This window comes from Polyodon spathula, chromosome 3, assembly GCF_017654505.1.
Source record: "Polyodon spathula isolate WHYD16114869_AA chromosome 3, ASM1765450v1, whole genome shotgun sequence".
NCBI lineage: Eukaryota > Metazoa > Chordata > Actinopteri > Acipenseriformes > Polyodontidae > Polyodon > Polyodon spathula.
In genome coordinates, this window is record NC_054536.1 from 45,060,191 (window position 1) to 45,074,706 (window position 14,516).

Sequence of the window (14,516 nt, forward strand, 5' to 3'; positions counted from 1 at the left end):
AAAACAGCACCCTGAAATAAAACTGGGCACCTGTGCGGTGTTGCCAAATTCACCTGCCTGTCTCCTGTGTCAGTGAATTACCCACCACCCTTCCACAGCCTAATATTAAAATCAATGTAAATATCAAGGTACAGAAATGCAAACTATATTGATTGAAATCCAGCTTGTGGAGTTGCCTGGCGGATCGGAGGACAAGAATACCTCTGGATGCGTGAGTACCCTGCTACTGGGAAGCTGTTGTAATGCAAATAGCAATGCAATAAAGGGAGGTACTACTTTTTTGATTGGACTGAACCACATATTTTTGTTTCGAACGGAGATACTACTTTTTGATCGGAAAGTAAATAGCCTAATGTTTCGGTCTGAAAGAACGGTCGAGATAGCAGCTTCCTGCTGCTTTTATTTTTTAAACATGTATTTTTAAATAGTGAAGCAGCTATCATTCTTTTGAATTCCTGTCCTATAATCATTACATAAATGTCTATTGTAGATGTGATGGTGTTTTCCACAGTGGTACCTTGGAAAGCTCCTGCAGTTCAGTGCTGGAGGGATGTGCGCCGAGTTAAGACTCGGTTTTTAAAAGCGTTATTTTGTGCCTCGCAAAACTGGTTTTGTGCTAGACACATACCTTCGAATATACCAGGATCGCGTATATTGTCGGCTGCTCCGCCCATATTGCACTATGCATACATTTTATTTCTGCACAGCACAGAATGGACTGTGACGCGCAAAAGGACGTTTTCAAATTTCGGACAATTCCGGCACAACACAAATAAGCAATTTGGACAGTTTTCAAAACAATTTTTTGCCTTATTTTTTTTAAAAATACACACTTTTTTATTGTTATTATGAAATGCGGAAATAAAACAGAAAAAAAGTGTATTTGCTAAAATCGTTTGTTTTGCTTTTTTTGCAGACATTCCAGCTTGTACTTCCCACTGAAGTGAAACCTGACAGCAGTACCGCTAAAAGGTCCCAAATCACTGGACACTTGGTCGTCACTATGCCAAAGGTGTGTAACATTAGCTTTGTATTAGTGCTACTACTCTTGCACAGGGATATGTTTTTTTTTTAGATATTTTGATAAGCCGTTCTTGAGTACATTTTGCCCATTATTACTGATTTGGAGAATATTCCAGGGTCTAGAAGACAGCAACATAAACAAAGGCAGCTTTGTAACAAGTTTTGATTAATTTCAATTTTAAACGCTAAATATAGTAATGGAGAGTTTACATTATATTTTTTTGATACATTCGCCAGCCATTTTTAATTAATTTTCAGTCTGTGTAGGACATAACCATATATATCTCTTGAATGTTAACTGAATCATAGTTAGCATATTGATTTTTCCTTCAGCACAAAATATTTTTACAAGATATATTTCCTAAAAATACATCTTGCATTTTTTTATTCAGTGCAATTACAGAATATTTCACTTAATGACAATATTCATGAATACCACACCGTAACAGTCAGACCAAGGTTGTCTAATAATAATAAGGTTTAGAGACAAGAGAGTTGATTAACAGCAAATACATTACAGTGGGCTATGCAATGCTTTCTGCATTTTTAGACAGTTAGGGATGTGGCTTGTGGTTTTATTGCACTGCGTAGCTTAGCCCATCTACTCTTACTGAATTATCAGTACAACTATTTCTGAGTTTAAGAAGTAGTAATTAGGTCAAACCCAAGGTATTGGAATGAAATCTTCTCATTTTAAATTACTGTAAATAATGTATGTGGTACCTTTTTTTGTTTAAAAATCAATATTAAATAGAGGGTTGGCGAGAGTAATCAGAAATGATGTTGTAATGGTCTCCTTTACCATCTGATACTTTACAGACAGATGATTGTTGACACTGAAAAATAAGTTAAATATTAAAGTTTTTGTTGCTAGGGAAGGTTTTACATAAAAACAAAAGGCCACTTCAGAGCTATGTCTCAACAAAGTAGTACAGAGTTTATAATAGCTATGGCCAAAAGTGTTGTATCACCCTATAGATTTGACACATTTTGCTTCATAAAGTCAGATTAAACCTGCTGAATAATGTTAACATATTGAATTACAAACTGTTTTGTAATTTCTACATACTTAACGAAAAACTGACCAGATAAAAAATGTGACATTTCAAAAGCATGAAATACTGTACTAATATTATGGCTTCCGGTAGACTTAAGTGATATCGTTTTGTAGTTCTTTAAATTCCATGATTTTAATTATAAAATGGAGTGTTAGAATGCTGCACGCTGACTGATCCTTCGGTGTCCAATACCCCATTCACACGTGCGGTTTAGGCCAGCCCAGGGCCGCCTTATTTCATGTGTGAATGCTCGAAAAATGAAAAGGCAGCCCTGGGCCGTTGAAATTTAGACCAGGTTTTTGATGTGGCCTAAAGTACCACAATGCCTGCATGTGTGAACCCAATGCAGGCCCTGGGCCGGCCTTAACGCGTCAGAGCGGTGATGTAGCTCAAACCACTCCCCTACTAGGTCGAGCTTAGTAGCTCATACCAATGTCGGTTTTAAGGGGTAGTTTGCTGGGACAGTGCAGAAATTAACCCTTAGCTGTCCATTTATTCATCGCTTGTCAGGCGTGTCAGATCCAATTTATTTTCACACACGCTGTTTTAAATATTTTTTTTTCCCAGAGTAAAGCAGGTTTAAAAGGTATTGAATCGCAAAAGGACAGTCCTGCATCTCCAGCCAAACCCCACCCCTTGTTCGCTGTATTTTTCACATACCTCTTTATAGATGTAGATACTCTCCCAATCACTCATTTTATCACCAAACTCCTCAATAATGTGATCCAAGTCATTATTTTATTAATATAATATCTCAAAATTTCCGTGATATTCTTTGAGCGCTGGATGCAGAAGCAGCTATCTCCTTCATGTCCATGTTGTCTCTGGTGAAAACCTGCAAGTTTGTCCGAGAACTCTGGGAAATACTGAGCAGCAGGCCAGAAATACACCCACCACGGATCTTGGATTTTATGGAACCTACAGCGATCTCCAACCCGTTAAATAGCAATGGGGAATGCACTGAATACACCGACACTTTTGATGATGATGATGCTGGGTCATTCATGAATGTCATGACTGACCCAGTCATGAAGTATTTCTTCATCTACAGTTTTCATTAAAACGATAAAAACTTATTTTGCTCGCTGTAGAGAGGACGTGTGTGTGAGTGGCTTGCAAAAGTATTCAGACCCCTGACCAATTCTCTCATATTACTGAATTACAAATGGTACATTGAAATTTCATTCTGTTTGATATTTTATTTTTAAACACTTAAACTCAAAATCAATTCTTGTAAGGTGACATTGGTTTTATGTTGGGAAATATTTTTAAGAAAAATAAAAAACTGAAAATCTTGCTTGCATAAGTATTCAACCCCTGTGCTGTGGAAGCTCCCAGTTTGCACCAATGAAAGAAATTGCCCTAACGAGGACACAATTACCTTACCATTGGCCTCCACCTGTGAACCAACCACAACCGTTGCTGTCACATTTTCTGGATAAAAACCCCACTGGTGAAGGATCATTGGTAAGGCTGTGAATCTGAAGGAAAATGAAGACCAAAGAGCATTCTACAGAAGTTCGAGATAAAGTAATACAAATGCGTAGATTAGGGAAAGGATACAAAATAATATCCAAGTGTTTGGATATCCCAGTGAGCACAGTTCAATTCAATAATCAGGAAGTGGAAGCTGCATCACACCACCCAGGCACTGCCAAGAAAAGGCCGTCCCTCAAAACTCAGCGCTCAAACAAGAAGGAGACTTGTGAGAGAAGCCACAGAGAGACCAACAATCACTCTGAAGGAGCTACAGAGTTCAGTGGCTGGGAGTGGAGTAATGGTGCACCAGTCAACCATATCAAGAGCTCTGCATAACACTGGCCTGTATGGGAGGGTGGCAAGAAAGAAGCCGTTACTCAAAAAGTACCATCTGAAAGCACGTCTGGAGTTTGCCAGAAAGCATGAGAGTGACCCAGCTGCGATGTGGGAAAAGGTTTTGTGGTCAGATGAGACCAAGATAGATCTTTTTGGCCAAAACTCAAAGTGCTATGTGTGGCGCAAACCTAACACTGCCCATGCCTCAAGACACACCATCCCTACAGTGAAGTATGGTGGTGGCAGCATCATGCTGTGGGGATGCTTCCCTCATCTGGGCATTTGTTACAATTGAAGGAAGAATGGATGGAGCAAAATACAGGAAAATACTGCAAGAGAATCTGCTTCAGTCTGCTAAAAAACTGAAGCTTGGGAGGAAATTCACCTTTCAGCAGGACAATGATCCCAAGCACAAGGCCAAAGCAACATTGGAGTGGCTCAAGAACAAAAAGGTGAATGTCCTACAGTGGCCCAGTCAAAGTCCTGATCTCAATCCCATTGAGAATCTGTGGCACTATTTGAAAATTGTGGTCCACAAGCGTCGTCCAACCAACCTGAACAACCTGGAGCAAATCTGCCAAGAAGAATGGGCCAAAATCACTCCGACACTGTGTGCAAAGCTGGTACATACTTACCCCAAAAGAAAGGTGGCTCTACCAAATATTAATGTGTGGGGGTTGAATACTTATGCAAGCAAGATATTTCAGTTTTTTATTTTTCTTAAATATATTTCCCAACATAAAACCAATGTCACCTTACAATAATTGATTTTGAGTTTAAGTGTGTTTTTAAAAAAAAAATATCGAACAGAACGAAATTTCAATGTACCATTTGTAATTCAGTAATATGAGAGAATTGGTCAGGGGTCTGAATACTTTTGCAAGGCACTGTATGTCTATATATATATATATATATATATATATATATATATATATATATATATATATATATATATATATATATATATATACACACACACACACACACACACACACACATTTCAGATTGTAGCTAAGATTGTAAATGTCAATATTGGTAAATAATGCATACAATGTTGCATATTCAGTCACCATTAATATAATAATCTGTATTGTGTCTAATGTACACGTCCTTGTTTGCTGCATTTACGCATGATCCAACATGATTGCTTCTTTCCACAGTAAACGACTGCACTGTCAACACTCGCCTTTATTGTATCTTATGCAATAAGTACAGTACCAACAGTGTTGCATAAAATAGGATTGACATATTTAGGTCTGCAAATTTTCCAGCTCAATCTCTTATGTTGACTTCTGGGAATGCGGTGTTTAAGTCACTGTTTACATTCCCGACAACCACTTTGCCGTAATTTAGGCTTCTTTTTAAGCCACATATGTGAACACACTTAGGCCTCCTAAAACCTGACTGTGAACAGAAATTTTGAGGCGGACCAGAGACGGCCCAAGGCCGACTCAGTAAGTGTGAACGGGGTGTAAGCCATTACAATATCCAGCACAATGTCTCGATTAGGAACTACTTGGGAACAGAGTCAAATCACTCCACCAGTGCTAACCACGTATCACTGTGTCACCAAAATCAAAGAAAGCACCTGTCAAAATACCTGCTGTCAGTGTAGCTACTGAAGATATGAAGGTGTCTTTTCATATATTACAGTTTGTATCAATTTGTGCTACAAATCAGTTTACTATTTTAAACAAGACACTATTTTGGTATTTTATTTGTAGAATATACCAGTCATTTTCTCTGACTTTGGTCAGATCTAGTTGTCAGATGTTCTTATTTTCCACCTTTAGCTGGTTTCAGCTGTTGTTTTGTGAAACTGACTTCATTCATTTTTATATTTTGACAATATTTACATTACTACACGCGATGTACTAGTAACCATCCGACTCTTGCCTTCTATCTCTCTTCTCCTTTAGTACCATGCACTCACTGTCTTTACAGGTACAAAAATGTAACATTGACCTGCTAGAAAAACTCAAAATGAAATGAATACCACAAAACAAACAAATTAGTCTTAAATGCTTAAATGACTGACTTTAAATGAATGACTTAATAATTAATAATCTTCTTTACAACAAAGCACCTTAAACTCTTGTGCTGTTTGGTATATGCTAGAGCCAGTGGGAAAGAGTTACACAGCAACAATGTTACTATGCAGGAAGGCAGGCACCTGAGAGATATACAACAAAGCAAGGTGTTATTCAAAGTCAGAAAAATGAACTGAAACACATCTAAACAAGGTTTTTATAGTCATTACAAAACAAAATAATAATTACATTTACTGAAACAAAAAACTAAAAATGAAAATGTTTTACCTGAATATTATTTTTAGTTCACAGGGACTATTTTCTGTTGTGGAAGGTTATCCTCAAAATGTTAAACATATTTCTCCTTTCTTATTTTTTATAAAATGTTTATACATTTGTTATATATTATTATAAAGGCAATAAGGCACTTATTGGGCATAGGTTGTGCTGGATATTGTCACTTCTTGGCTGATTGCATGCACTAAGCTGCGCCATTGTACCTAACAACATACAAAGAAGTGACAGTATCCAGCACAACCCATGCCCATTCATGCCTTATTGCTTAATAAGGCTGTATGGTCCAGTGGTTAAAGAAATAGGCTTGTAACCAGGAGTTCTCTGGTTCAAATCCCAAATCCTCAGCCACTGACTCATTGTGTGACCCTGAGCAAGTCACTTAACCTCCTTGTGCTCCTTTTTTGGGGTGAGACGTTGTTGTAAGTGACTCTGCAGCTGATGATCCATGATGAAAGGCGCTATATAAAATAAAGATTATTATTATTATTAATTATAAAACCGAGTGTTAGAGTGCTGCATGCTGATTGATCCATCAGTGTTCCAAGCCGTTACAATATCCAGCACAATGTCACAATTAGGAACAAAGACAAATCACTGCATTTGTTTCTAACTATTGTATCACTGCACCATGCAAAATCAAAGAAAACACCTCTCAAAACACCTGCTGTCATGGAATTTACTCAAGACATCACTTTTGAACTGTTTGCTCCTATGACAATTAAAGAATGGTTACAAAGCAACTCTGCATCAATTCATAAAAGCAGCTCCCCCAAAACTGAAGAAGAGAAAGTTGATCCATCACGCTGAGGTACAAAAACGTAACATTGACGTGATAGAAAAAAAATAGAAAATAAATGAATACCACAAAACAATGACTGGCTTCTGAAAAAAGTATGACTTTAAATTAATTACAAAAGAACAGGTAAATAATTTCCTTAGAGATTTCTATGGTATAGTCAGAAATTGTAAAGTCCAACAATGAGCGAGCCTATTTTGTATGGAGTAGGGGAGTGGATTGGACATTTCCGACCCGCTCACACTGAAGACCTGACCATGGTTTTTATTTTTCTTAAATACATTGTCGGCCATGGAGTTTGCTCAAAAGTTATAAAACAAGATGACAAATACAGATGCAGAAAGGGTGGGGTGGGGTGGGGTAATGGCTAGTTTATATTTTATTATTGTATTTTTTTTTAATACAATGTGAGGTGGGGTATGCCTATTTTGTCTGGAGCAGGGGAGCAGAGCGGGAATCACAAGTAGTGGAGTGGAATGAAAGAAAGAGCGGCGAGATGAATTTTGGCATCCTCTGCTCTGGTCACATTCTCTGGTGTTTCACACAAAATCAAACTGTCTGAACCGGAACTTACTCTCACTCACTTTTGTGAGGTGGCACAAGTACATTCCAGTTCAGTCAGTTGGATTTTGCTTGAATACACCAAACAATGTCTCCTTTGGGGTCAGCAAAGCATAAACACAAGAAACGGGAAGAAGAATGCAAGCAACACAGGGAAGCATTAGAAATATTTTTACAAATTGGTGCTGAAAGCCCCAAGCTGCCAAATACTTGGAGAAAGAGCATTTTCTTTAAAAAAGAGTGTCAAAAACCAGCTTCAATCAACAGTAAAGAAAAGCTCACTGCCTTTGCTGTATTGGCAATTGAGAAAAGAAGTAAGCCACGTTAAACTACATTTGACTTAAGGCTGGCAACCGTCCAACATTTAAGGCCAGTCAGTAAAAAAAAAATGTCTGTGATTTTAGATCAAAATAAATGCCCCAATTGTTGTTCACTGTATTTATCACATATCTCTTCATAGTAGTGCATACCGATAAATCATCTCCTGATCACTCGATTTATCACCAAACTCCTCAATAATGCTACATTATTATTTACAATGTTGCATATTCATTATTTTATTACTGTAACATCTCAAAAAGTGTGGCAAATGTCTGTGATTTTCTTTAATCGCTGCATGCAGAACAGATATCTTGTTTGTTTATGTCCATGTTATGTCTGTGGTGAAGGGACTATGCATATTTCTCAGATCAGTTTTTTTTTTTTTTTCGGCTTCTATTGGCCTCTCTCAGCCATTGAAAGCTTTTCTCTGCTTTTTCCAGAGAAAAACCGACTATGGACCTGTGTATGACGCCTTTTTGATGATGTTGGATAAGGTCCGATATCGGACTGGAAAGGAAAAATTGTAATGTCGGACCTGGTCCGACATAGGACCACAAAGGGTTAATACATCAAAATACAACATGCGAAGGAAACATGTACAGTGTGAAAGATGTCTACTACACAAAACAAAAGAAAGTAGAAGTTCCTTCCTTTAGACGGACCATGTTTGTCACACACTAGTGTGTTTCCACGCTGAGATAATATAGCTTACACACGCTTCATTGAGCATGCACCAGTACATTTGACAGTACACGCGGAAGTCAAGTTTTTCAGCCCAGAAGTGATGCTCCAGAAGAATGATTTTGGACATTGGCAGTGTGGCATTATGCCTATGTTTGGACGCATAAAGATTATTATACAATGACCAAGTACATTCGGAACAGCAAGGTCGGATAGTTTGTTTTATTTTTCGTGTAGTGCTGATGTACCCTTTAACCAATGGGAAATTCAAAGGTCTGCTCTGGTTTTACTACTGTCCAATCATTAGTGAACAGAGGTAGGATATAAATATGCCAGGGTAAACAGTGTAAAAATAGTAGAATTTCACGCAATTTTGTTTATTATAGAGACCATTATTGAGAATTATATTAGAATGTTGAAGTAATATTTAGAATTTCTTTTTACATAATAAAAAAAAAAAAAAATTGTCATCAGACAATGGAGACATTTCAACAAGAACTTTCTCAGTTTCTCTTTTATGCCACAAATACCCAAACTGCCACAGGAAGGGAAGGGATATACTCGCCACTTCCAAAATTCCAATTATGAAAGGTATCCATGGCTTAACAGTAGCTGTCAGTTAAATAAAGCATACAGCTGGAACTGTGTTTTTGTTCAGTACAAAAAAGGCGATATGGAACAGTACTAGCTAAAGCAGTCTCTAGGATACTTAAAGAAGTCAGCACTAAAACATTAGCATTCCCACAGTCACTTGCAAGCCACTATTACACTCGAAACCGTTGGACAAGCCCAGATTGATGAGCAGAAATGTAAGGCTAGAACACATCATAATGAACAAGTAATAAAAAATCATGAGGTTCTTAAATGCTTGATTTGATTCTGTTGTTTACCTTGGCTAGCAAGAAGGGCAGGATAAAGGCACAAATTCCTCAAATAGAGGTAATTATGTGGAATTACTTTCTCTGATTTCTGACTATGACAGCATGGTATGCAATCACTTGTCAATAGCTATAGTATTCTCAGGTACCCCTCACAACATTCAGAACGGCTTAATCCCTTCGGTGCCTCTGGTTCTGCTAGATGCATAAGTACAGTAAGCCAAGTACGTAGCTGTAATGGTAGATTAAACAACCAACGTTGGACACACAGCTAAGTTTTAGAAAACCTCAGTTTTCCAGTTTTTATTGAAATTTACGCAGTTTAATGTTTCAATGTACTCTTAAATTAAAGCATAGAACAAATAAACAGTTGGAGATAAAAAAAGAAATCATGGAATCGTTTTGTTTAACAAAATTTAATCTAAGTTTTTGACTCATCAAAGTAGCCACCTTTTGCAGATATAACAGCCGAACACACTTGTGGCATTCTTTCTACAGTGGAAATCAAATATTGTTCAGAAGGTTCTTCCCAACACTGTTACAGAAGTTCCCATAAATGTGTTGCACTTGTAGTTTGCTTTGTTTTTGGTTTAAATGTGGAGACTGTGCTGGCCATTCCATGATTTGAAGCCTACCTTCTTGTTCTTTTCTTCAAAGGTAGTTCTGACATAGCCTTGTGGTATGTTTTGGGTCATTATCTTGCTGTAGGATGAACCCCTGACCAACTAGGCGTGTACCAGAGGGTATTGCATGGCGCTGGAAAATGCTGTGGTAGCCGTTTTGGTTCAGGGTGCCACTCACTCTGTGAAAATCGGCGACTCTGGATCCAGCAAAAGAGCCCCAGACCATCACGCTTCCTCCTCCATGTTTGATAGTTGGTGTCACACACCAAGGAACCATCCTTTCGCCTACTCAACGGCGTACAAAAACCCTGCATGATGAACCGAAGATTTCAGACCTTTTTTCAGTCTTCAGTAGTCCACTGGCGGTGCTTCATGGCCCAGGGCAAGCCCTTTTTTCTTATTTTGCCATCTTAGCAATGGCTTTCTTACTGCCACTCGACCTGTCAAACCTGCAGCTCGAAGTCTTCTCTTCACAGTTGAAACTGAGACTTGCTTACTATGACCAGTGTTAAGCTGTGCTTGAAGCTGTTGTTCTGTGAGCCGCCTATCACGCAAGCTGTTGACTCTCGGAAACTTATCTTCTGATTCTGTTGTGGCTTTGGGTCTTCCAGACCTCTTCCTGTCAGTTTCCTCCAGTTTCTAAGTGCCTTTTGATGGTGTAGGAAATTGTACTCTGACACCTTGGCTTTCTTTGCAATTTCTCTAAAGGAAAGACCTACACTTTTAAGGGTTATAATGGTCTGTCTGTCTTCCTTTGTTAATTTCCCTTTTCTCGCCATTATGATAGCAATATACTACTTCCTGCAGTACAGTACTGTCCAAATAATGCTTAAGAGGGTGTAGTAAGACAGTCTGTTCCAACACTGCTTTTATACAGACAGAGGGTTTGTAAGTAATCAACAAAAGTTGGGACACCTGTAGGAATTGTTAGCATCAACTTTCAAAGCTGAATTTACTTCCATTGCTGCAGAACAGCTGTAAGTTGTTAACCCGTTACTTGTTCCCTGAAAAAGGCCTTTTTGTATAACTCTGAAATGTACATTATTTTTCAGTTTTTGATAACCTAAACTTTTTTTTTAACCTCTGGCAGTTTACCGCTTACCTTTGCACCATTTCAGGTTATTTACTGGACTTGAATTGCTTAAATTTCAATAAAAACTGGAAAAATTGGGGTGTTCTAAAGCTTTTGACCAGTTGTGTGTGTGTGTGTGTGTGTGTGTATATATATCTACACCACTTTTCAAAATTTTCAGCTTTTGTTGCCTTATAGCCTGGAATTAAAAAATTTTTCATTTATCTACACATCCTGTTTATCTAAACTTCCAATTGAAAAAAATATTCTAGAAATTTGTAGAAAATTAATGTCCACCGCCCTTGTAATAGCAATTTTGTATTAAAGTAAGTGTCCACCCCCCCTTGTAATAATTCTAAATGAACACAGGTGTAACCTGTGTTAAACTGTAGTGATTCATATGATTTCAGGATAAAATGCATTAAAATAGTTTTCACATTCACATGATTTCAGGTTAAATGCATTAAAATAGTTTTTTTTTTTCATTCATCTACACATCCTGCCCCACAACTTCCAAGTGAAAAAAAAATTCTAGAAATTTGTAGAAGATTAATTAAAAATAAAAACTGAACTTGCTTGGTTGGATAAGTGTCCATCCCTCTTGTAATAGCAATCCTAAATTAGCTGAGGTGTATCCAATCGCCTTCAAAAACACCAAGTTAAGTGGCCTCCACCTATGTTAAATTGTAGTGATTCACATGATTTCAGGATAAATTCAGCAATTCCTGTAGGTTCTCTTTGCTGGGTAGTGCATTTCAAAGCAAAAACTCCATGAGCACCAAGGCGCTTTCAAAAAGAACTCCGGCACAAAGTTGTTGAAAGGCACAGATCAGGGAATGGGTATAAAAAAATATCAAAGGCCTTGACTATCCCTTGGAGCACTGTCAAGATGATTATTAAGAAGTGGAAGGTGTATGGCACCACCAAGACCCTGCCTAGATCAGGCCGTCCCTCCAAACTGGATAACCGAGCAAGAAGATCGTGACTGATCAGAGAGGCCAATGGCAACTTTGCAAGAGCTATAAGCTTTTATGGCCAAGACTGGTCAAAGTGTGCATGTGACAACAATATCCCAAACACTCCACAAATCTGGCCTGTATGGTAGGGTGGCAAGAAGGAAGCCATTACTCAAGAAAGCCCACCTTGAATCCCGTTTAAAGTATGTAAAAAAAAACAAAAAAAAACACTCAGGATATTCTGTAGCCATGTGGCAAAATGTTTTGTGGTCTAACGAAACTAAAATGGAACTTTTTGGCCTAAAAGCAAAGCGTTTTGTTTGGCACAAACACAACACAGTGCATCTTACAAAGAACACCATCCCTACTGTGAAGCATGGTTGTGGCAGCATCATGTTATGGGGATGTTTCTCATCGGCAGGGACTGGGGCACTTATCAGGATAGAAGAGAAAATGAATGGAGCAAAGTACAGAGAAGTCCTTGAGGAAAACCTGCTGCCCTCTGCAAGAAAGCTGAAACCCACAGCACACAGCCAAAGCTACACTGGAGTGGCTAAGTAACAAAAAGAGAAATGTCCTTGAGTGGCCCAGTCAGAGCCCTGGCCTAAATCCAATCGAAAATTTGTGGCATGACTTCAAGATTACTGTCTGTCAACGCTCCCCAAGGAACTTAGTAGAGCTTAAACAGTTTTGTACAGAAGAATGGTCAAATATTGCCAAATCTAGGTGTACAAAGTTGGTAGAGACCTATTCAAACAGACTCACAGCTATAATTGCTGCCAAAGGTGCTTCCACCAAGTATTAACTCAGGGGGTGGAGACTTGTCCAATTGTGATCTTTCAGTTTTGTATTTTTAACATATATATTTTTTTCTCAATAAAAACTTTTGTTCCCCTTAACAGTGTGGAGTATGGTTTATAACTTGACAAGTTTCACATTTGGTTTAATATTAAAATTTCTCGTACTTTTGACTCTGCGAACTGTTTACACTTTTACACAAGTTTTGACGCCGCACGGCGACTGACGGTCTACGTCGGCTCGGTGCGGACAGGACATACAGTATATCGTGCATACAGAAAAGGCTGTATATACTATGACATACAATACGAATACATAAAGACCTTCATTATTTTATATGATAAACAAACTCATATGATATATCAAATACTAGACTGTAATCGTTATAAATATATACTTATATCATTACATTATAACTTAGATGTAAAATAACGTACAGCGGACATGTCGCCTGTCCTGATCCCCGTCCATTTTACCTCACGTGATAATCCAATATATATATATATATATATATATATATATATATATATATATATATATATATATATATATATATATATATATATATATATATATATATATACAGTACTGTGCAAAAGTTTTAGGCAGGTGTGAAAAAATGCTGTAAAGTAAGAATGCTTTAAAAAATAGACATGTTAATAGATTATATTTATCAATTAACAAAATGCAAAGTGAGTGAACAGAAGAAAAATCTACATCAAATCAATATTTGGTGTGACCACCCTTTGCCTTCAAAACAGCATCAATTCTTCTAGGTACACTTGCACAAAGTCAGGGATTTTGTAGGCATATAGTCAGGTGTATGATTAAACAATTATACCAAACAGGTGCTAATGATCATCAATTCAATATGTAGGTTGAAACACAATCATTAACTGAAACAGAAACAGCTGTGTAGGAGGAATAAAACTGGGTGAGGAACAGCCAAACTCAGCTAACAAGGTGAGGTTGCTGAAGACAGTTTACTGTCAAAAGTCATACACCATGGCAAGACTGAGCACAGCAACAAGACACAAGGTAGTTATACTGCATCAGCAAGGTCTCTCCCAGGCAGAAATTTCAAGGCAGACAGGGGTTTCCAGATGTGCTGTCCAAGCTCTTTTGAAGAAGCACAAAGAAACAGGCAACGTTGAGGACCGTAGACGCAGTGGTCGGCCAAGGAAACTTACTGCAGCAGATGAAAGACACATCATGCTTACTTCCCTTCGCAATCGGAAGATGTCCAGCAATGCCATCAGCTCAGAATTGGCAGAAAACAGTGGGACCCTGGTACACCCATCTACTGTCTGGAGAAGTCTGGTCAGAAGTGGCCTTCATGGAAGACTTGCGGCCAAAAAGCCATACCTCCGACGTGGAAACAAGGCCAAGCGACTCAACTATGCACGAAAACACAGGAACTGGGGTGCAGAAAAATGGCAGCAGGTGCTCTGGACTGATGAGTCAAAATTTGAAATATTTGGCTGTAGCAGAAGGCAGTTTGTTCGCCGAAGGGCTGGAGAGCGGTACACGAATGAGTGTCTGCAGGCAACAGTGAAGCATGGTGGAGGTTCCTTGCAAGTTTGGGGCTGCATTTCTGCAAATGGAGT

The 14,516-nt window shown here is 38.2% G+C and overlaps 1 protein-coding gene across 1 annotated transcript in view; it reads left to right on the top strand.

Annotated features, from left to right (window-relative positions):
* dnaaf11 (dynein axonemal assembly factor 11) overlaps window positions 1-14,516 on the top strand; it is a 97,792-nt gene that overhangs the window by 60,608 nt on the left and 22,668 nt on the right. Inside the window, exon 10 of the mRNA XM_041245310.1 lies at window positions 917-1,012. Coding sequence (XP_041101244.1) covers window positions 917-1,012 — 96 coding nt within the window. The remainder of the gene's footprint in view (window positions 1-916; window positions 1,013-14,516) is intronic.